A 22,377-nucleotide genomic window follows, 5' to 3' on the forward strand; every position below is an offset into this window, starting at 1 on the left:
CACAACTGAAACAGAGCTGGAAGATCATCACATCAATCAGGATCTTGTTACTTATTCTGTGTAATTATAAATGTTTTTATGTTTTATTCTGACGTCTACACATGTGCGTAGTTCTTTTGTTCAGTAAAACACTCATCTGATTGTTTGGAGAGGTTACTGGACTTTTGATAAAAGGCCGCCGTGGCTCCAAACATCATAACCTTTGATTGCTTTGAGATATCAACACAAATTTGGCCCAGATGCAGTTGACATGATTGTGAACAAGTCCACACTTGATTTTATGACCTGTCATAAATACTTTCTAATAGTCACCATGTCAAGCTTGAATAATAGCAAAATAAATCAATAAACTGCATCACTTTTTCTGGGGCACCTCCAAACATGATCAAAATCTATTTTCTTGAAAATTTGAAAGGTTTTCTATCAAATGAGACCATGTATGTGATTATACCTTGTTTTTTGTAGAGTTATAAGCCATTACTTTTCAGTATGCCACTTGAAATCACATAAAATCCTTAAAAATGCCTTCAGGGTTTAAGGGGTTAACAGTGACAGTCAACAGAGCTTACATATCACTTCTATATGAAGCTTGAGTCATCAGGATTGGTATCGGTCAATCATGATGACAAGAAATTGGTAGTCGTATCACATTAGCTTCATAATACGACATTAATAAGCTATCCTTGTCGGCAAACATGTCGCCCTCGCCTTGTGGTGGTTCAGAAATCCAAGGGGAATCGGATAGATGTGCGTTTAGACGTAGGTCAGATGTTCAGATATCAGATATGCATCTTAAAAAACACATTTGGAAGTAGCTCAGAATGGATGCAAAAAAAAAAAAAAAATCGGATCTCATGTGGATTTTTTTGTTTACACGTGTACAAAAAAATTCAGATCTGTGTCAGATGAGAGTAAAAAAAAAATTGGATTTTTTTGTGCCAATGTAAACGCAGTGTAATATTACAGAAATGTACCAAATGAGAGGGTTCCCTGTATAGTTTACAGCATTAGTTGGGAGAGATTTTTTTCCTTAAGAAAATCAAACTATCGGTATCAGTATCGGCAGATATCATTCTACATTATCGGTATCCATAATTTAGTATCAGTGGGTATATACTATATTTTATGTAATATAACAAACAAACAGAATAAGAGAGAATGTTTCGTTTATTCTATTCCTTTTTATTTTGTTGTTTATGGCTGTTATTCTTTAGGAGAGTCTATTGAATTGGCAATATTGTATTAAAAACAATCGCAAAATACTCTGAAATTCAGTTTAAGAATGAGTGTGTGTCCGTGCAGAAAGAGATTCAAAGAGTCAAATTCTGCCCTTAATAAGTCAGCGAGTTCAACCTCAATTCATCACAAAGAGCAAACGGTCTGAAGTCAGCTTAACCTGATGCACCTCCTCAACGGGTCACCGAACACATACGTGTGTGTTTGTAGGAACAGTTTATTACTAAACACATCCCAGGAAATTCAGACACATTCCATCGAGCGGCACATTTAGGTATGAACAAACACACACAGTTTGAGCTGTTACGAGCTGAAATCGCTCAAAGGTGTACATAAAAACCAGGGGGAGGAAGAAAAGATGAATAAGAATGAGTGAAAAAAAGAGAAACAAATACAGATGGACACATGTAGAGAGACAGAAAGGCAGTAGAGCGAGAGAGAAATGTTTGGCCGTGTAACAGTAGGTTTATTCATCCTGCAGTGTGAGAAGAATTTCAATTTTTCAGAGAGTGGGAGACACGAACAAAGAGAGAGAGACGAACGACAGGAAGAGCGACAGCATAGGAAAGACATGTCGGAACGGCCTCCTAAAATATAAAGACAAAAAAAGATTTCTCTGTTGTGTAATTCCTCACACTGCCACAGGGAGCGCTGTAGAGTGTCGTCTGAGCACAAAATTTACAAATCAAACAAACAAATAAAGCTGAACACGACAAACATCTTTCCTGCAAAAAAATATCTGGGTTTGGTTGACAGTTTTATTCACTTATCTGAGCAAGTTAACGGCATCTGTGACATCAAGTCATTTCAGAAGTGAAGCTAATAGAGTTATCATTATAGTTATGGTTCTTGGTGTGAACAGGCTTTAAGTCAGTGCTGATGGAGAGAGAGATGGACGTAGTTTGAACTCTGACAGTGTCACAATTACACTAACAGTGTGAAAGCAACAGCTGCATCTATCCATCCATCTCTCTTTCAATCGCTGCATCCGTCTCGTAAAGCGAGTTTGTGTGAGAGTAATAGAGAGAGAGAGAGGAGACAGAGGTGTTTGTGGCCCATCTCTGTGGGCGACCGAACACAAAGTGAGCTGTTCCTTCTGCACGTGCTCAGATGCATTACTGTGACACCATTCAGTGCCACCAAACACACACACACACACACACACACAGAGGGAGTCTGTCCTAAAGCGTGTGTGTTGTCCTGTGGTGAATGGCACAGTACATCATGTCCAGGGTGAGTATTACAGCTGTGACAATACTGCAACAATGTGTGAGAGAGAGAACTGAGAAACACAAGAAACCGGGAAAAAGAAGGAATCGTTCAGTGACATGGAGAAACGTGATATCTGATTAAATTAATAAGACATCTTAATAGAGACCTATTAAGCACTTTTACAAGGTCTTGATGTTGTTTTCATGTTTTGAATTCATTATTCATTCATTATTTTTCCCATATTCTCCATTGCTGCAGCTCCTCTCTTCCCAGTCTGTCAGTAACGCTCTGTTTAGTTCCTGTCTCTATGAAGCCCCTCCTTCTGAAAAGCACAGTGTGCTTTGATTGGTCGGCTGGAGCAGTGTGTTGTGATGGGTCAAGCGCTTTGAGCATGTTTGGGAAATGTCCCGCTTCTTACCATAACTGCCAGTTTCAACACACTACTAACTAACTCAACCAGGCCCCGCCCCTTTATTCTGCGTATGAGTTATTTAAATGAGGAATACTGTGACGTGTTGAAAACTCAAGACTCCGATGGAGGTGTTTCAGGGAGTTCAGAAACACTGACACTGATATGGAAAAACATGCCTCTACCAACATTTCCGCAAAACTCCTAGACATACAATTCACTGCCGTTTCCAGCTGAAATGAACACTAGTGGCAGTAAAACATCAACTTTTATTCATTTTCACACAAATAAATTAATATTACGGGGCAGATTGTTGATTAATAAAGACTTACTTTTGCACAGCTCCTGCACAATAAAATTGTGAGGTATAAACTCGGAATTGTAAAAAAAAAAAAAAAAAAAAAACAGAATTATGAGATATAAACTCGGAATTGCAAGAAAAAAGTCAGAATTATAAGATATATATTCGGAATTGCAAAAAAGTCAGAATTATGAGATATAAACTCGGAATTGCGAGAAAAAAGTCAGAATTATGAGATATTAATTCGGAATTGCAATAAAGTCAGAATTATGAGATATAAACTCGGAATTGCGAGAAAAAAGTCAGAATTATGAGATATAAACTCGCAACTGCAAAAAAAAGTCAGAATTATGAGATATAAACTCGCAACTGCAAAAAGAAGGTCAGAATTATTAGATATAAACTCAGAATTGCAAAAAAGTCAGAATTATGAGATATTAATTCGGAATTGCAATAAAGTCAGAATTATGAGATATAAACTCGGAATTGCAAAAAAAGTCAGAATTATGAGATATAAACTCGCAACTGCAAAAAAAAAGTCAGAATTATGAGATATAAACTCGCAACTGCAAAAAGAAGGTCAGAATTATTAGATATAAACTCAGAATTGCAAAAAAGTCAGAATTATGAGATATAAACTCGGAATTGCAAGAAAAAAGTCAGAATTATAAGATATTAATTCGGAATTGCAAAAAAAGTCAGAATTATGAGATATAAACTCGGAATTGCGAGAAAAAAGTCAGAATTATGAGATATTAATTCGGAATTGCAAAAAAAGTCAGAATTATGAGATATAAACTCGGAATTGCGAGAAAAAAGTCAGAATTATGAGATATTAATTCGGAATTGCAAAAAAAGTCAGAATTATGAGATATAAACTCAGAATTGCAAAAAAAAAAAAGTCAGAATTATAAAAGATCAACTCAGAATTGCAAAAAAAAAGTTATTACGTTACATTATATTATTAGGGGCGACTTCTTAATCTGAACTTAAAATGGCAGGCTGGAAAAGAACAGGAGGGGAAGATATAAACGACATAGAAAGATGGAAAATATGATATGATAAGAGATGATAAGAAGTTCATGTGAACATTGACAAAGAATAAACAAAGGGAAAAAAATATTGTTATGCAAGACACACACACACACACACACACACACACACACACACACAATTGACTTCTTTCTGACATTTAGGGAATTAACAGGAATTAAGTTTGTTTCTTCACACGTGATGAGATAATTCTCCATTTACACTGAAACACAATTTAGACTGTGTGTGTGTGTGCGTGTGTGTGTGTGTGAGAACACATAAATCTCAGGATTTGGTTTCATATTCATGTCTTAATAAAAGCTTGAGGAACAAGAACATACTCTAAAGCCAAAACAATACAAAAAGAACAAAAAAACACAATTACACAACAATAACAGTAAAGCCTCCGTACATAATCAGGCAGAAACTCCTTCTGGGTCAGCATGAGAGGTTTGAACACGAACACAAAAAAATACATGCAAATCATTCATAAACTTAGAATTTTTCAGAAAGTTTAAAGTTAAATCTCCAATGTCAATAAAAAAAATATATATATAAATAACATAAATGCAAATATTACTCATATTTTTAAAATGAACTTTAAAGTTAAATATTTAAAGTTAATTTAAAAAACTGAATGGTAACATGAAAAACTATCATAAAGTATGGTTAAAAAAAAAATAATAATAATTTAAACAGAAAATTTATACTTTTACTGTTACTTCAAGAATGTAACAAAATATGACCTGTGAGCAAATAAAGGGAAGAGCTATGAGATGAAAAGAACCAATCAGCTGCCTGGAACAAACAGAACAGATTGTACTGACGAGACGACGGCGACCGGCAGGAGAGACAGGCAGATGTCAGAGTCAACATCTGTAGCGCTTCACAACAAACACACACTTACATAAGAAAAATATCCGACTGAAACTACTCTGAAGAGTGTTATTTTATCAATTCTGACAGTTAGAATTCTACACCTACAGTTAACAACTAGTTAAGTAATGGTTTTGTCTTATTGCAAGACTGCAATTCTATCTAATCCAGGCAAATCCAAAACATTGATAAAATCTGTTCTTTCTAAAGACACAGGCGCTAGCTTTTGTGTCCGAGTATTAACTGTGTGTGTGTGTCTCACAATGGATTATGTAGGAATGCAGACAGAGTTTTACAGAGGTTATCAAGCATTCTTATCCCTGTGAAATGTACGCTGATCTCCTGAACACTTTCACTGAACCAACGCCTCTTCTTCTTAGAAATCAGGTACTTTAGTGACGCAACAGGTCTGTGTGTGTTCATCAGCACAGGTGAGAGTTTGTACGAACAGTCCAAGACGTGTTAAATCACAAAAGGTGCTCTTTGTACCAGCTAACAAGCAGTCAGGGAGAAACTAAATACAAGTAGTGAGGAAACAAATGTAACTACATCTGTCAGGAATATAACAATGCAGCTTTTCAAATAACAAAAAAAAAAACCATTACTTAGCTGTTTGTTTTGTCACATTGTATTGCACAAACAAGCAGAGACAATATAACATGCATAATAAAATTATTAAAATATGAACTGTAATGAACATGCATGGAATGTTTTCTTTCCTGTAGCTACAAAATTTGCTAAATATATTTAGACTGTTATAAAATTATAACTAACATAAATTGTTTTATTAGTTGTATTTAGGATTGATTTAGCTTTTCAAGTTTAATATGAAACATGCATATTAAAATATGAATTGCATGAACATGCATGGAATGTTGTCTTTTCTGTAGCAACAAAATAAATAAATTAGATAAATACTAAATAAATTTTGACTGTCATATAAATTATAACTAAAACATATTTTGTTTTATTAATTAATCTTTTTTAAGATTAATAGTGTCACCCTAATTAACACCCTTAAAGGTTTTTGTTTTACAGAAATATAAATAATGTTGCCTGAGAGTTATAAAAAAAAACTGTGGAATAAAAGGTTTATTTTAAGGTATCTTTCTTATAGTGTAATTATATATTTAAGTACTGAGTAATATAAATTAACTACATGTACTTAGGCTTATGATTAAGTTTGTTTTAGAGTTAGTTGCATGTAATTATGCATAATGTATAGTTATTACAATACTAACTATGTGTAAGGTAACACTTTACAATAAAGTTACATTTGTTAACATTAGTTAACCCTCTGGTACTGTTTGGTCATTTTTGACCAAAAAAAATTATATGTTTTGTTTTTTGAGAATTTTTTACTTCATCTGAATGGTACGAAACTTGGTAAAGGTTTTGGCATTTGCTGTGTGACTGTGAACAAAAACACACTCACACACACACACACACACACACACACACACACACACACACACAAAAAAAAAAAAAAAAAATCATGGACATGATTCGAAAAGGTTAAATGGTCCTGACAAAACAGTCACACTTGTATTGTTCACAGTCAATAATGAGCGCAATAGAAATGAATGGACGACGAATTTCATCTAGTGGAAGCGTTTGGTACTGCGGCGAAACAAAATCTTACTGAAAGCTCATTTTTTGAGATATCAGCCTCAAATTTGGAGCAGAACTTGTTTAGATTTATGGCTTTGATTTTCTCACTGTTTTAGAGTAAAATGTGTTTTGGAAAATATATATTTCATATAAAAATAAAAAATATATATTTTTGTGAATTTTTCATAACAATAAATGTACAATTTTATAACTTTTTCACTTCAGCAATAATCTGCCAAGTGTCGAGTCCAGTTAGTTAAGAGTCCAAACTTCAGTCTGTGCTCCAAAACATTCAAGATTTACCACAGTTTAAGTTGGAAATTTCATTTTCAGGTCTATATGCTCAAAAAGTGAATAAATGGATTACAACTACTGCATAAATATAATTTAGCACCATAAAATCCCCCAAAAATACAAAATATTGAATAAAAAACATTGAACTAAAATATAGCACAATCATTTAATTGAAATAAAAAAATTCTGTCATTTCTGATGGCATACGAACAGCACTGGAGGGTTAACATGAACTAACAATCAACAATACTTATACAGCATTTATTAATCTTAATTAATGTTAATCTCAACATTTACTAATACATTTTTAAGATCAAATATTGTATTTGTTAACATTAGTTAATGCACTGTGAACGAACATGTACATTTTTATTAACTAACATTAATAAATGCTGTGAAAATAAAAGGGATGCACGATATATCGGCCACCATATCGGTATCGGCCGATATATGTTAATTTTTAATGTTAACATTATCGGCCCGATAAGAAAATTTAGGCCAATATATTAAAGCCGATAAATAATGTATTATTTCCGTCAGCCGAGACACTTCAGACTCACACTGTTCACCATGATGATTTTGAATTGCTTGAAATATGATTGAAATCACTTCAAAAAGGAAAATACAGTTAAGTGCAACATGTGCAGCGCAAGTCTGTCATATAGACTACCTGATATTATAATGAGAACATTATAATTGTGTGTTTGGGACACGGATTTTAATGGTGGGACTTTTGTTTTTATAATCAGGCTCTCAAAAATTATATAAAAATTTAGATTTAGATTTATCGGCCAATATATCGGTTATCGACTTTCAAATATACAGAATTATCAGTTATCGGTGTTATTTATTTATTTTTTTTAATATCGGTGCATCCCTAGAAAATACATAGTTCATTGTTAGTTAACACATTAACTAATGTTAACAAATGAGACCTTACTGTAAAGTGTTAACATCTAAAAATATGTTATTATATTATTAGTTGATAATACACATCACAAAAGTTTAAAGCCTTGAGTTTATCAGATTAACCATCGGAACCGGTTCACGATCACGGCGTACTCCCTTCGGTTCACAGATGAAGCGATCAGGATTTGGTATTGGGACGCACACTAGTGTTTTCAGCAAACAAAGACATTGTTTCTGTTGTGGAAAGTCTTTGGTTACATTTAACAACTCAACATGCAGCAATAGACACATTTACAATGAACACAATGAGACCTTTCCTCCAAACACGGAGCTGTTTACATCCACGCAAAACTTCAACTTAGCAAACCTGAGATTTAGTGTGTGTTTCTGGAGGACGACATCAGCCTCACTTTATGCAGTGAGGTATGGGGGGTTGTGTCAAAAATAAAGGATGTTGTTACACACGAGTCACAATATGACACAACCTAAAGTGCTTTTAGAATAGTTACAATATAGTCAAAATATTAAAAGGACACAAGTTACAAAACACTTCACAATAAGGTTTCATTAGTTAAATTTAGGTACCTACTTTAGTGCCGCAGAATCGAGTTAATTTTAATTTCAACATTTACAAATACATTTTTAAAATCAAAAGTTGTAATAGTTATTAACATTAATTAATGCACCTTGAACAAACACAAATATTAAAAACTGCTGTCAAATCTGTTGATTGTTAGTTCATGTTAGATAATGCATTAACTTATGTTAACAAATGAGACAACGTCTATGAAGTCTAAACCTGAATTCATTCAATTCCAGTTTGTTTTCAGTGATGGTGTGAATGATCATTTCTATCCTCTACCTCTAAACCTTCACACAAACCTTTGAACATTTTCATGAACATGTTATTAACTCTATGTATTAATCAGTTTAGCTTGTCGGCTGCTCTTCACAAAGTTCACTCAGAAGAAAAGGTTCTATATGGAATCTTAAAGGGTTCCGTCAGGCGCTTCAAATATAGAACATTTTAGGGGTTCCATCATAGGATCATTTTATGGATTTAGTTTTAATTTATTATTTTTGTTGAAATTCATTTTTAATTGTAATTACATTTTATTAATTAAACAGCTCGTAAACATACCATATCACTAGAGAAAAAAAAATGAAATAACATGTTAAACATGAAAGCATTATGCAATAATTTAAGACATTTCTCCTTATATAGAACCTTTTTGGCATAAAGAGTTCTTCAAAATAGAATCAAGAACACTAGAGTTCTATATAGAACACCAGTGAACCTTTTTTTTTTTTTTCTCCATAAGAGTGCGGATTTCACCTTTTACTATCGCTTGAGGACATTCAGGCAAATCCTGACAGTATGCACATTCAATTCAGTGGTTTACTGGTAAAAACACCCTCATTAAAATCTCATTATTAAGTCTCACACCCGGAGACACACCTGTGTGTCTGTGTGTGTGTGTGTGTGTGTGTGTGAGATCCGCCTCAGTCTATTCATCATGGTTCCCGTGAGAGATGGAGTGAATGAATGAATAAAAGAGAAGAGTGAATCTTTCACTCCCAGACACCAGAGAGAGAGAGACAGAAAGAAAGAGAGACAGCTGGATTTGTACAGTATTTCTCACTCTACAAAAGAACGCGTATCCATGACAACCACGATCACATCAGCCCACTGGCAGAATAGAAACATCTAAAGATTGATGGAGCAGCTCTGGACACGGTCCAGAAGAAAGCTGTTTTTACCCCGCTCACACACACACACACACACACACACACGCACTGAAGAGGGCGTTCTCAACTCTGGCGCTGCAGGAAATTGAGAAAGAGCCACAGAAAAAGAGAAATTACTGCCTGAGGCTGTTTGCAGGTGTTCAGAGAGAGCTATAAACAAAGACGCGAGTGTGCGTGTGTGTGTGTGTGTTGCACCAGACCAGATAACGTGTGAATATTTGTGTTACAGGATCTCACACAAATGCATTCAGATAGCAAGTCATTTCAGATGCATTGTCAAGTCACCTTTATTTTTTATAGTGCTTTATATAATAGAAATTATTTTAAAGCAGCTTTCACAGCAATAAACAGCAAAGTAACAGAATCAATGATACAAACTTCATCAAATATGAGTCAAATTCTGCTATAAAGCAGCTCTAAAAAGAATTTCATCAATTATGAAAGTTTAATTCAGCTATAAGCATCTCTACAGAATACGAGTGTCATTCAAATCCAATCAGTTCAAGTTTTGTTCTCATTCAATAGTGTCAGTGCAGTTAAACCAGTAAAATTGCTGGATATTAAGTATCTTTTGAGGTGTGTTCACACTTGTAGTTCGGTTCTCTTGGTCTGGAGCAACAACAAAAAAAAAAGTGATGCATTTAGTCCTGGTTCGCTTAGCATTCACACTGTCATTTTTAAGATTGTGTTGTATGTACGTATACGATGGTATTTTACCAGCTGAGAACTTGTGAAAAGCTTATAAATTGTGACGAGAAGAAGGTATGCTTAAGCATTCTGTCCTTTTTAGGATCGCATCTTGTGACATCACGTTCTGTTTATGGTTCATTTAGATGTCTTTGGTCCGTGGTGCATATTTCAGTCGAATCGCAACAGAGCTCGTTTGCAAGCAGACCAAGACCCATCTTTTCAGCGGTCTCAGTCCACTTGTTTGGTGAGCACCAATGTTTGAATGGCAGCGATTACTCTCATTCAAATGAATACGCACTAACAGAGCAATCGCACTACAGTTCGCTTTGATTCAACCAAATTTGCTAAGTGTGAACAAACCCTTAGACCCCAACTAAGCAGCCAAAGGCAACCGTTGCAAGGAACCCAAACTCCATCAGGTGACAGAGATGGAGAAAAAAAACATTGCGAGAAACCAGTCTCAGTTTTAACAAATGAACTTAGCAGGAGCATTAATCGCACACGCAGACTGATAGACTACAGAGAATATTGCCTGAGCCTGTAAACACAGAAAGCATCAAACAATATCCAATTACAAGAAGCGGTGCCAGAAAGAGTCTGGTGCATATTACACACAAAAATATCAAGTTTCGAAACGATAAGTTCTACTTGACACATTTTCCTGGAGTCAGGGTGGAAAGGTTTACAGGTGAATCTCAGTCCGACACCAAAAGAAAAACAAAAGAAATATAACAAAAAAAAAAAAATGTTGCTTTAGGAACATTAAGCCTCCATTGAGGACCATTAAGACTTTCACTGCAACACTGATTTCATGACGATTAAGCACAATTATAAACACAACTCTTTAGAGTAAAGCAGAAAAAAATATTATTTAAATTATGCATTTTTACTTCATGGTAGTATTTGTTTTACTGCCTATAAATGTATGCAGATTTATATTTATATAAAAAAAACACTAATTAGTAAAAAGTTGTGCAGTATTACAGTAATGAGAATCTGTATTTTTAACATCCTTGTTAGCACACCCACCTCCCATGCCAGAAACACTGGTTCGGAGTGGTTACAGTGGTGCCGTGACCCGGATGGGAGTGAGGTTTAGGGGAGTGAGTGTAACAGAGGCCAGCTAACGCTTGACGCTAGAGGCTATGGACTTTAACATCTTTGTTGGCGAGCCCTGTCTCCCATGTCAGAAACACCCGTTCAAATTGTGGTGAGAGTAGAACCAGAGGGGTAACATTGGTGCCGTGACCTGGATGGGAGTGAGGTTTAGGGGGGTGAGTGTAGCAGAGGCCAGCAAACAAGCTGTGGCCTTTAGTGTCCTTGTTAGCATGCCCACCTTCCATGACAGAAACGCCAGTTCGAATCCCGCTCAGAGCAGTGCAAGTACAACCAGAGGGGTTACATTGGTGCCGTGACCCAGATGGGAGTGAGGTTTAGGGAGGTGAGTGTAACAGAGGCTAGCTAGTGACTGACGCTTTGTTGGCACGCACCCCACCTGTTCCAATTCAAATCCCGCTTGAAGTGGTGAGAGCTGAACCGGAGGGGTTACACTGGTGCCGGGAACCGGATGGGAGTGAGGTTAAGGGGTCAAATGTAATGGAGGCCAGCTAGTAAGAGGTGTGCAGGTAAACCTCACTCCCCTGGCCTCAAGAGACGCACAAGTGACTGTCACTAGAGGCTACAGTCTTTAGCGTCTTTGTTGGCACGCCCTGCCTCTCATGTCGGAAATGCCACGCGGAGTGGCGAGAGTAGAACCGGACATTGGTGCCGTGACCCGGATGGGAGTGAGTACAACAGAGGCCAGCTAGTGACTGTCACTAGAGCAGGGGTATCCATACTCAGTCCTGGAGGGCGACTGTCCTGCAGAGTTTTGCTCCAACCAACTCACCTGCCTGTAAGTTTCTAGTATGCCTAATTAGACCTTGATTAGCTGGTTCAGGTGTGTTTAATTACTCTGCAGGACAGTGGCCCTCCAGGACTGAGTTTGGACACCCCTGCGCTAGAGGCTACGGTCTTTAGCATCTTTTGTTGGCACGCCCTGCCTCCCATGCCGGAAACGGCAGTTTGAATCCCAATCAGAGCAGTGCAAGTAGAACCGGAGGGGTTACTTTCTTGCCGTGACCCAGATGGGAGTGAGGTTTAGGGGAGTGAGTGTAACAGAGGCCAGCTAAAGCTTGACATTAGAGGCTACAGACTTCAACATCTTTGTTGGTGAGCCCTGCCTCCCATGTTGGAAACGCCGGTTCGAATCCCGCTCGGAGTGGTTACAATGGCATCAAATCTTTGAACGAAATTCAGCATTTTGATTGAATCATTTAATAGGAATTAAACAACAGTCTACCATCACAACTGCCTTTTTTGAAGTTATGTCTACTTTCAGATTTACCGGCCCTAAATGACATGCCGAACACAACAAACTGTGGTTGGTCACTTTACATGTCAGTCTGACTAACTCTTGTTGTTGGTTAAAATAGGCTGCAATGTGGACCAGACTTTATGGGCAGAGTCAAAAAGTCTGACAATACAAGACTAAAAGAGTTGGAGAGATAAATACATTCATGGGTTTTATCTGTTGTTGGTCTGGTCACATAATAAGAGGAAATATGTCAATGTATTGTTTTGATCTGCGTGACCACACATTTATTACAGTTCTGACACACACGCATGGATCTTTGATTTGGACCATTTCTACATGTCTCTGTTTACTGGGTGCAGAGTCCTACTCTTTCATTCAATGTGGTTTGTTTTCCTTGCTTTCTTCTCTTTTTCAGACTTGTCATTTACTTCCTTTAAATGTTCAGCAGCGGGACTGAACTCACTCGCCACATTATGGACGAGAGATTTATCATTCCTGCAGCAAAAACGTGCACGTGTTTGTTCGTTTTTATTCTGGGATGCTTTGCACGTGATCAAAAAGATGTTAACTTAACACTTAATTGCATGCAAAATTAATACATAATACACTTTTTAAACAGATGGACACCAGTTACTGCAATGCAAAAAAAATATTAACTTGCTTAGAATTTTTTTTTAGATATTTGTACCGGAAAACAAGGCAAAAATAATGAGTAAGGAAATCTATTTTTGCAATGTGGGACGGCTGTAGTTTAGCAGAAACTTTTTAATCCAAGTGACAGAAAGTGCAGGTTTACTAGGGTAACCAGAGGTTAAAAGCTCATCAGGCATCTCTGTAACTCTTCAACCTACCCGAGACTGAACCTGCAACCTTTGTGTTTCCAGACCAAACCACTAACCCCTAAAAGACTCTCTTACCATGCATTTATTGGTGCTTTTATTTAAAGGAATAAAAATTCTGTGTTACTTTTAGATTAATGTGACATACTGTCAATTACCACAGAAAATCATTTTGACTCATACTTCAGTTTGTAAAAATATAAATAAGAGTCAAGTTAAAAGTCAGTGCAACTGGAGGATTGAACAGCAGAAATGTGCAGCTTGTGTTTGTGTTCGATCACATAAATTCTTCAGTGTGTGTTATTTGAGATGTAAAGTGTCTACATTGTCCTATTCAAGGGGAAATACTTTTCTAGGTGGATGAACTTCTGTTGATCTGTGACTGATGTAATTTCTGTAGGAAGAGTTTAACCATGTATCCGGTGCTTTATTGATAGTAGCTAGGCATGTGACGGGATCAAATGTTTATATCATGATAACTGCTGAAACATGACACAGTATTGAATTACATTACAAATATAAAAAGATTAGCAAACATCAGTGTTGTCTTAAGTTTAACAGCTTGTTCAAATAACAAAAGAACAATAAAATACAATAAAACTATAGTATTGTCTTTAAAAACTATAGTATTGTATGCAAAATATATTATACTATAATATGGTAAACCAAATATAAACTATAGTATAGTAAATCCAATATTTCAAATATAAAAATTATTTCTAATAATATAGTATAACAAAACAAATAAATGTAAAATGTGGTATAATAAAACATTTTAAATAATATAAAATAATATAATAAAACAAAATATAGTACAAGAAAACAAATATTTTAAATATATTTTAAAAATATTTCAAATAATATAGTATAATAAAACAAATATTTTTAATTATATAATATAAAAACAAATATTTCAAATAATATAGTATAAGACAAATCAAATGCTGTATAAAACAAATACATTTAAAATATTTAAAATAATATAGTAAAACAAAACAAATATAAAATATAGTACAACAAAAATATTTTAAATATATTTAAAAATATTTAAAATAATACAGTATAATAAAACAAATCAAATGTTGTATAATAAAATGTATAATATAATAAAGTAAATATTTAAAATAATATAGTATAATAAAACAAATATAAAATATAGTATAATAAAACAAATATAAAATATAGTATAATAAAACAAATAGTATATTGCATAATAAAACAAATATTTTGAATAATATAATAAAACAAATTTTTCGAACAGATTAAAGTGCTAAAGAACATTAGAACATTTAATCCAGATTAAAATGTGAAGATGTAAAACTATAAAGCAAATTTTGCAAAACAAATATCAAGCCTTTATTAGAATTCAAAAATCTGAATGGAAAAATCTAATTGAAAACATTCAAATACTGTTTGACTTCCGTTCTTCTCCAGGCATCAGAAACAAAGATGCACCGCAGAGATTTTGTCCTAAAGATTTATTTTTACATGTGACGTGAACATGTTTTTTTTGTGTGTTTTCATGCTTTCAAAACAGTGAAATCAGCTGCTAGACGTCTATTATAACGGTTTTACAAATTGAAGAACAATTCAAAATTAATTTCTGTGGAAATCGGCTATTTAACAGCTGTCAGTCAAACGATTATGATGAACATCAAGAATCAGAGAGACCACGTGAGAGAAGATTCTTGTACATGTTATTTATTACCTCACGAGAAGATCAAGAGCAAAACTAATCAATAACTTCATAATGACACATGTAAATGTTATCTGAGGGCGACTCTTATCTGTTCTTATGAACAATGGAAATACACACGATTTATTGATCCAATTATTCCAGATTACACCAAGACATCAAAACACGGCAATTATAATACTAATAAAACACCTTCCTGTCACACACACCTATGAATATCAGCAGATCTGACATGATTTATGAGTGTTTCAATGACTGTTCAACAGGTTTCACTACATTAGCAACAGCGTTTATGAGCCGTAATGAGTTAATGGATCTCAAAACAAGTGCGCTTTAATGTCTGTGCCAGAACCAAAACAAGACATCAGCTCCACCGGGTCTGTGAGACAGAAAGACAGGACGGCTCGCTCCATTTGAGTCTGAGACAAAGCCAACAGGATGTGATGTAAAACTAAAGTTCCTGTTCTCCTTTAATCCAATTAACTGTCTTTCAGTACCCACAGTGCATTTCTGCACAGGATGCCTCACGACCCGGCAGAGACGGCGCTGAATACCGAACGAGAAACATTTGTTCTGCGCTGTTTTTAGAAATGGATGTAATGGAGCATTTTCACCATCCAAATCAATTCCTAATGGATTAATATGGGAATTACGGGAACACTGCGGAAATTAGGAAAAGCTAATGATATTGCCAGCAATGAGAAATGCATCTTTAGATTCGATTAAAGACTGACGCTAATAATGAATCAGAAAAGATGCTTTAAAATCAGAGACGCACTGATATGTGTTCATCAGTCAGATCTCAGTCTGTCTCTTTCACACAAGCTAAACAACAAAGGCCTGTGTGTGTGTGTGTGTGTGTGTGTGTGTGTGTGTGTGTGTGTGTGTGTGTGTGTGTGTGTGTTGATTCAGCAGAGCTCCTGCTTGCGCAAATACTGATAAAGACTCGTTATCTTCCTTTTGTACTAATGATAAAGACATTTATGGCCAATGATACACTTCTGCACACACACACACACACACACACACACACACACACACACGTTTACTTAAAGATTTGGCTATATCAATAGAGACATATGCTAGACATACCTTTAGACATGTAAAACTCATACATGTAAACAAGGTTATATAATAATCATAAATGTTTCTTGAGCATCAAATCATCATATCAGAATGATTTCTGAAGGATCATGTGACACTGAAGACTGGAGTAATGATGCTGAAAATTCAGCTTTGATCACAGAAATAAATTACACTTTACTATATATTCACATAGAAACCAGTTATTTTAATTTGTAATATTATTTCTGAATTTTTACTGTATTTTTGATCAAATAAATGCAGCTTTGGTGAGCTAAAGAGGCTCTTTCAAAAACATTAAAAAAATCGTAATTATTCCAAACTATAAGAGATGCACCGATATATCGGCCAATAATCGGTATCGGACGATAAAAGCAAATTGACACACTATCGGCTATCAGATCATTTAAAAACAGCCGATAGTCATGTCCAATGTATCCTGTCAATCAAAAGAGGGCAGGAAAATGCACTGAATTTGTGCTTTGTGTAAAGAAAATGCTAAGAAACCAATTTGATGTTCAATATTAATAGTAATTATATGAATTAATAACATTCAGAAAGTTAACAAATATTAATTTAAATCTTCAGAATTTAGTTAATTTGTGTTAATATTAATTTGAGTAATGTGTTTGTTTATAACTGATACCAGTTACTCTGAAACAAGTTGATGAAATGGAGAGAATAAAGTTTTTATTTGCATTTCTTTTCTATTATATTCCAAAAATAATAATTAAAAATATAATGATTATTAATTATAATGAAATTATCATTCATTTAAAAGAAGGTATAAAAGGCAGAACCCCCAAACTATCAGTATCGTTATCGGCAGATATGAAAATTTTGGCCGATAACGATAACCGATAATTCTTCATATTTGAAAGCCGATAACCGATATATTGGCCGATAAATCTAAATCCAAATTTCCAATAAAAAATCCAAATTAAATCCAGATTTCTGCTGCACTTAACTATATTTTCCTTTCTGAAGTGATTTCAATCATATTTCAAGCAATTCAAAACCATCATTACGAACAGAGCGCATCTGAAGTGTCTCAGCTGAAGGAAATAATCCATTATTTATCAGCTTTAATATATCGGCCAAATTTTCTTATAGATAACATTAAAAATGAACATATTTTGGCCGATACCGATATGGTGGCCGATATATCGTGCATCCCTATATATATATATATATATATATATATATATATATATATATATATATATATATATATATATATATATACACACACACACACACACACATCAACTCTTAAAACTTAAAACAACTTTACATTATAAATCCTTTTTTCTTTTGATGACGTACGTCCCAGATTGATAATTTTGCCCCCCAAAATGGGTGTGTAAATTATACAAATAAATGAATTCCTGTGTAGATCTGAGTTTTGGGCTGTCAGTGTTTTTTTACAGTGTCTACTGTTGAGCAAAATAATTGAGCAATAACTCCCAAGTCATATTTAATCAGCAGTTTGACAGTAACACCTGCTGAGCTTGAATGTTCAGCCTGAACCACAGTAAAACTATCAGTGAATCACTAATGTCAGATTCAGTATAAACATGACTTAACCTTCAGACATCAATACACACAAACCCATGATGAACTCTGATGAACACAGAGAGACAGAAAGAAAGAAAGAAAGAAAGAAAGAAAGAAAGAGAGAGAGAGAGAGAGCAAAACGAAGGTCGAGAGACAGACAGACAGATAGGACGGGGTCCGGGGCCTCAACAATGTAAATATATGTATAGATACACACATACACACACTTTTATATAAATATATAATAATTCTGTTAATATTATAGGGGCCTATATGTTGGACCACTGAAGAAGAGAGAAAGAGAAAGATAGCAAGATTGAAGAGAAAGAAAGACATATATAGACAGAGAAGTCTCTGATTCACGCTCATCATGTCATGGTTTATGAATCATGATTGTTACTCAACTTACACATGAACTGAAAACAGACAGAAACAGCAATACACACTCCTCACCAGCTCAAGAGTCATACAAACATGACTGACAGCTCTATACAGCAGAAGAATACTGATAACCGCAAAATCAAAGTCTCACAGATAACGCTGGTCTCTGTGTCAGGACCGAAAACAGAACAGAGAAAAAGAACAACACTTACCAAAGTTTGCTCATACTGCAGCGCGCGCTGGTCTGTTCCGTCCACAGCCATGACTGCAGCTCTCACACACTCACACACTTACAAACACTCACTCACACACACACACACGGAGGAGAGATCAAAAACAACAGATCTCGCTCCACACACATTCAAGCACATAAATGCGAGCGTGGAAATGCGGCAAGCTGCGCGTCGGTGCGTCAGCGCGGCTCTTGCGTATTGACACGGTGCGTGACAGACTTCGGTGTGTTTTATGTGTGAAAGAAGTTTGTGTTCAGCTGAACGCGAGGCGGGGCTTACAGAGAGAAGTTCCGCCCACTGCGCGCGCGGCCTGCGCCTACAAACATTCTGAGTTCCCTACATAGGCTGCGTGACACATGTTCTAAACATAACTATAGGATTTATTGAAAATAAAATAGGATAACAAATAACTAAAGTTACATTTTTTGTCTCAAAAGCAAGATTTAGCTTTATGATAATATAATGTAATCAAAAACGTACTTTTGAGTCAATAAAAAGGGTTAGTTCACCCAAAAATCAAAATTCTGTCATCAATTATCGTTCCAGACCTTTGTTCATTTTTGAAACGCAAAAAAATATATATATTAATGAAATCTAAATACACGCAACTTCCAATTTGACGCTTAAAAAGTTCATAAAGAGATCGTAAAACTAATCCATATGAATTGAGCGGTTTAGTCCAAATTTTCTGAAGAGATTAGATCGCTTTATATGATGAACAGATTTAATTTAGGCCTTTTTTTTTTTTTTTTTTACATATTAGCACACATCTGATAAGGCAAAAGCTCCTTCTCTTGACGTGCTAGAAACCAATGAGGTTCATTCTCGTGTGTCACGCGGAGTTTGAGATTCCGCAAGAACCAATCAGGTTTGTTCTCGCGCATCAAGCATGTACAGTTGAGCTTCTGTTTATGTTCGCTGATCAATATGTGAATAAAAGCCTACATTCAACCTGATCATTATATAAAGCAAAGACTATAGATATAGAAAGACGGTTCACTCCTATTAGTTATGAATGGGAGAAACTGCAACGCGCAATATGGCGGAATACGTCCCGCCTTCTAAGTTAAAGAGCCAATCGCTGATTGATAAAGTCATTGCGTCACTGCAGCTGTCGTTAGAGGCTCCGGTTCCCATAGAAATAAGCTTTTTTTTTATTTGAGCATAAGAAACAACAGTTATGGGACAGATTTTGTTGCTGATTTGAAATGTTATTTAATTGTGAGTTCACCAAACAGTTTTTGAGATTTCAGGATTCCCCAGTTCAAATAGATAGGACTTGGTCTTGTATGCCCGAAATAGCTGCCTGGAGGCATTGCAAATATGGCCGCCGAGTGAACAAACATAAAGTGATAGAGTCTCTTCAGAAAATTGAACAGGACTGTCAATTGACCTTTCCCCTGGAGTTTGATTGACAAGCGAGCTAACCAATCATAACGCCGAATCCGCCATTTTGTCCGACAAAGCAGTCAGGAGGTAGAAGATTAACCTCGGTGGACTTGAACTTGAAAAATGGTGCGTACTGACGTCTTTCCGCGTTTGAAACAACATTCCTTCTCATGTTCATTAATGTTTATTTGATGCTATAAATTAACTAGTAGTAAGAGATGATCGGTTCACGAGCCGCTTAAGCTGAGGCGCTACAGCGATCTGTCACGACACATTAAAGAGCCACAAAATGGTTTTTATTATTCGAATTTCTTAAAAATTTACACAGCTTGAAAGCTGGGACTTTGTTTAATATCATAAGTAACCTGCTCTGTCTTGTCTGTCGACGTGTTGTAAGTGTCCTATTTGCTCCGCAATGTATTTTTCACTCTGTGTGGCGTGACAGCGCCATGGCTGGTCGGACAAAGCAACAGTAACTAAGGGGGCGGGTCTTTGCGAAGGGTCTATTGAGGGATGGAATTGACAGACTGTTAATGGAGGGACAGAAATCTCTCAGATTTCAATTAAATGCGTTTTGAAGATGAACGAAAATCTTACGGATTTGGAATGACATGAGGGTGAGTAAATGATGACTTTTTTTTTTTTTTTTTTTCATTTTTGGGGTGAACTAACCCTTTAAACCCCTTTCTTCTCTTTTATTGTTATTTTTATTGTAATTACTGGCATCTTATTTATTTATTATCCAAGCAAGCTTAACACACACGCACACACATATATATATGTGTGTGTGCGTGTGTGTGTGTATTAACCCCAATTAATGTATTATTAGGGAGCTCTATATAAACAGTAGTGCATGCAAGAACAGATGTCAGAAATGATGCAGACTACTTTATTGACAAAATATGCTCAAACACATTGAATTTGACTTGCCTGACAGAATCTACAGTGGATCTTTCCTGTCACCTCAAACACACACAGATCTCTCATACAGATCAAACATTCACCTCACATAAAGGTCTGGGTAATCTTTAAATAGAAAAAAGCATAGAAATATACTCGCCATGCATAAAAACAAATACTGAACGTGCGCTTTTATGACAGAATAAAATCTGAATGGATGAGGATCGTCTATTAAAAATGTTTTATCATTATGTGTAAAGGATCTTTATGTGTTTCCCAGAAACAAAACAGAGACACACGCACTGTAAGACTTTAAAATTCCCCATATTGGTTCTCAGTAGTACAACTCGAGGAAAAACTTCTGTAACATCAAACTTTATCAGCTTATTAAATAGTTTAAGAGGTGAAAGTCAATGAATAACGTTTATTTCTATCTTTTAGCATAGGAAAATAAACGTGAAAGAGCATATAAAAACATCAAAGCAAATGAAATGATTTCCTGCGGTATAATCCCTTTTAATTTCAAAGCATTTCAGATCATTAGCCTGTTGACCACCTACAATGTTCAAATAATCAGCCTGATGAGCAGCTGGTTTACTGTAGGTCTAAGATGTTCTTTCACCAGCTGAAAACCTGCTCCAAAACACACTTACTGCATTTTAATCTGGATCTGGGTGCATAAACACTTTGTCATACATATTTCAAATAGCTCAGTCAAAAAAAAAAGTTCAGAAATTGTTCAGAAAGAACTGAACTTAATTGTAATAAAAATATTGTTATAAAATAATAAAATAGTATTTGCAAGATAAAAAGCGTGTAAATGTCTCCATCTCCTGGTGAAATTCAGAATTAGCTCACTTTGGGAATTCATTCATAAACTACCACCAAAACGCTACAAATCTGAGGTATTACGTGCATAATGGTACAGTGATTAAACATTAAACATTTTGATGTAGTAGGAGAAACATAACTGCTAGAGAACCAAAAGTTACATAGTGTACCTTTAAGTAAACCTGTTAAATGAAACCCTTGCATTATGTGCGTTTAGTTCTGACTGTTCAGAAGAATATTATATTCTGACAAATGTTCAGCCTAATAACCTGCAGGTCAGCGGGTGGTTAATGACTGTGTCCGAGGAGAAAGAAGGAGATTTCTGTGAAGAAACTGAAAGTGTGACAGAAGGAGAACTAGTGGAAAATGTGAGACAGCAACATCTGGAAAAAAGCTTAAATATTAAGTGAAGTTAGTTATGAGTCACACAGACTCTATCTGTGATAATCCAGACAGAAGTTAACTGAAATAGTTAAAATAGTCATATGAAATATGAAATAGTCATAGACTAAAAGATCACTAAAATAAAAAAAAAAATCACTAAAATAACTAAAAGTGAAAAAAATAATAAAAGCTATATACACATAAAAATGACAGAAAATTACTAAAACTTTAGCTAAAATAAAAATAAAACCAGAAAATATAAAACTTCTTATTCAAAAATGAATTCAACATATGAATAAAAACTATAATAGTATCTACTACAATAAAAGTGCTTCAGAAATAATCAACCTGCTCTAATTTCACATTAGAGTCTCCAAACGAGTTATTTAAGACTTTATGAAACATCCAG

The 22,377-nt window shown here is 35.1% G+C and overlaps 1 protein-coding gene across 5 annotated transcripts in view; it reads right to left on the minus strand.

Annotated features, from left to right (window-relative positions):
- clcn2b (chloride channel, voltage-sensitive 2b) overlaps positions 1 to 18,757 on the minus strand; it is a 63,949-nt gene extending 45,192 nt beyond the window's left edge. For 2 of the 5 annotated variants that reach the window (XM_051861782.1, XM_051861778.1), the window contains exon 1: positions 18,444 to 18,756. In XM_051861782.1, the coding sequence (XP_051717742.1) occupies positions 18,444 to 18,494 (51 nt within the window). In that variant the 5' untranslated portion in view covers positions 18,495 to 18,756. Of the gene's footprint in view, positions 1 to 18,443 lie in introns of all 5 variants that reach the window. The other 3 variants (XM_051861779.1, XM_051861781.1, XM_051861783.1) reach the window with 3 other exon arrangements.
- Between the last annotated feature and the right edge of the window lie 3,620 nt (positions 18,758 to 22,377).

Source organism: Ctenopharyngodon idella, chromosome 15 (assembly GCF_019924925.1).
Source record: "Ctenopharyngodon idella isolate HZGC_01 chromosome 15, HZGC01, whole genome shotgun sequence".
NCBI classification, from domain to species: Eukaryota; Metazoa; Chordata; class Actinopteri; order Cypriniformes; family Xenocyprididae; genus Ctenopharyngodon; species Ctenopharyngodon idella.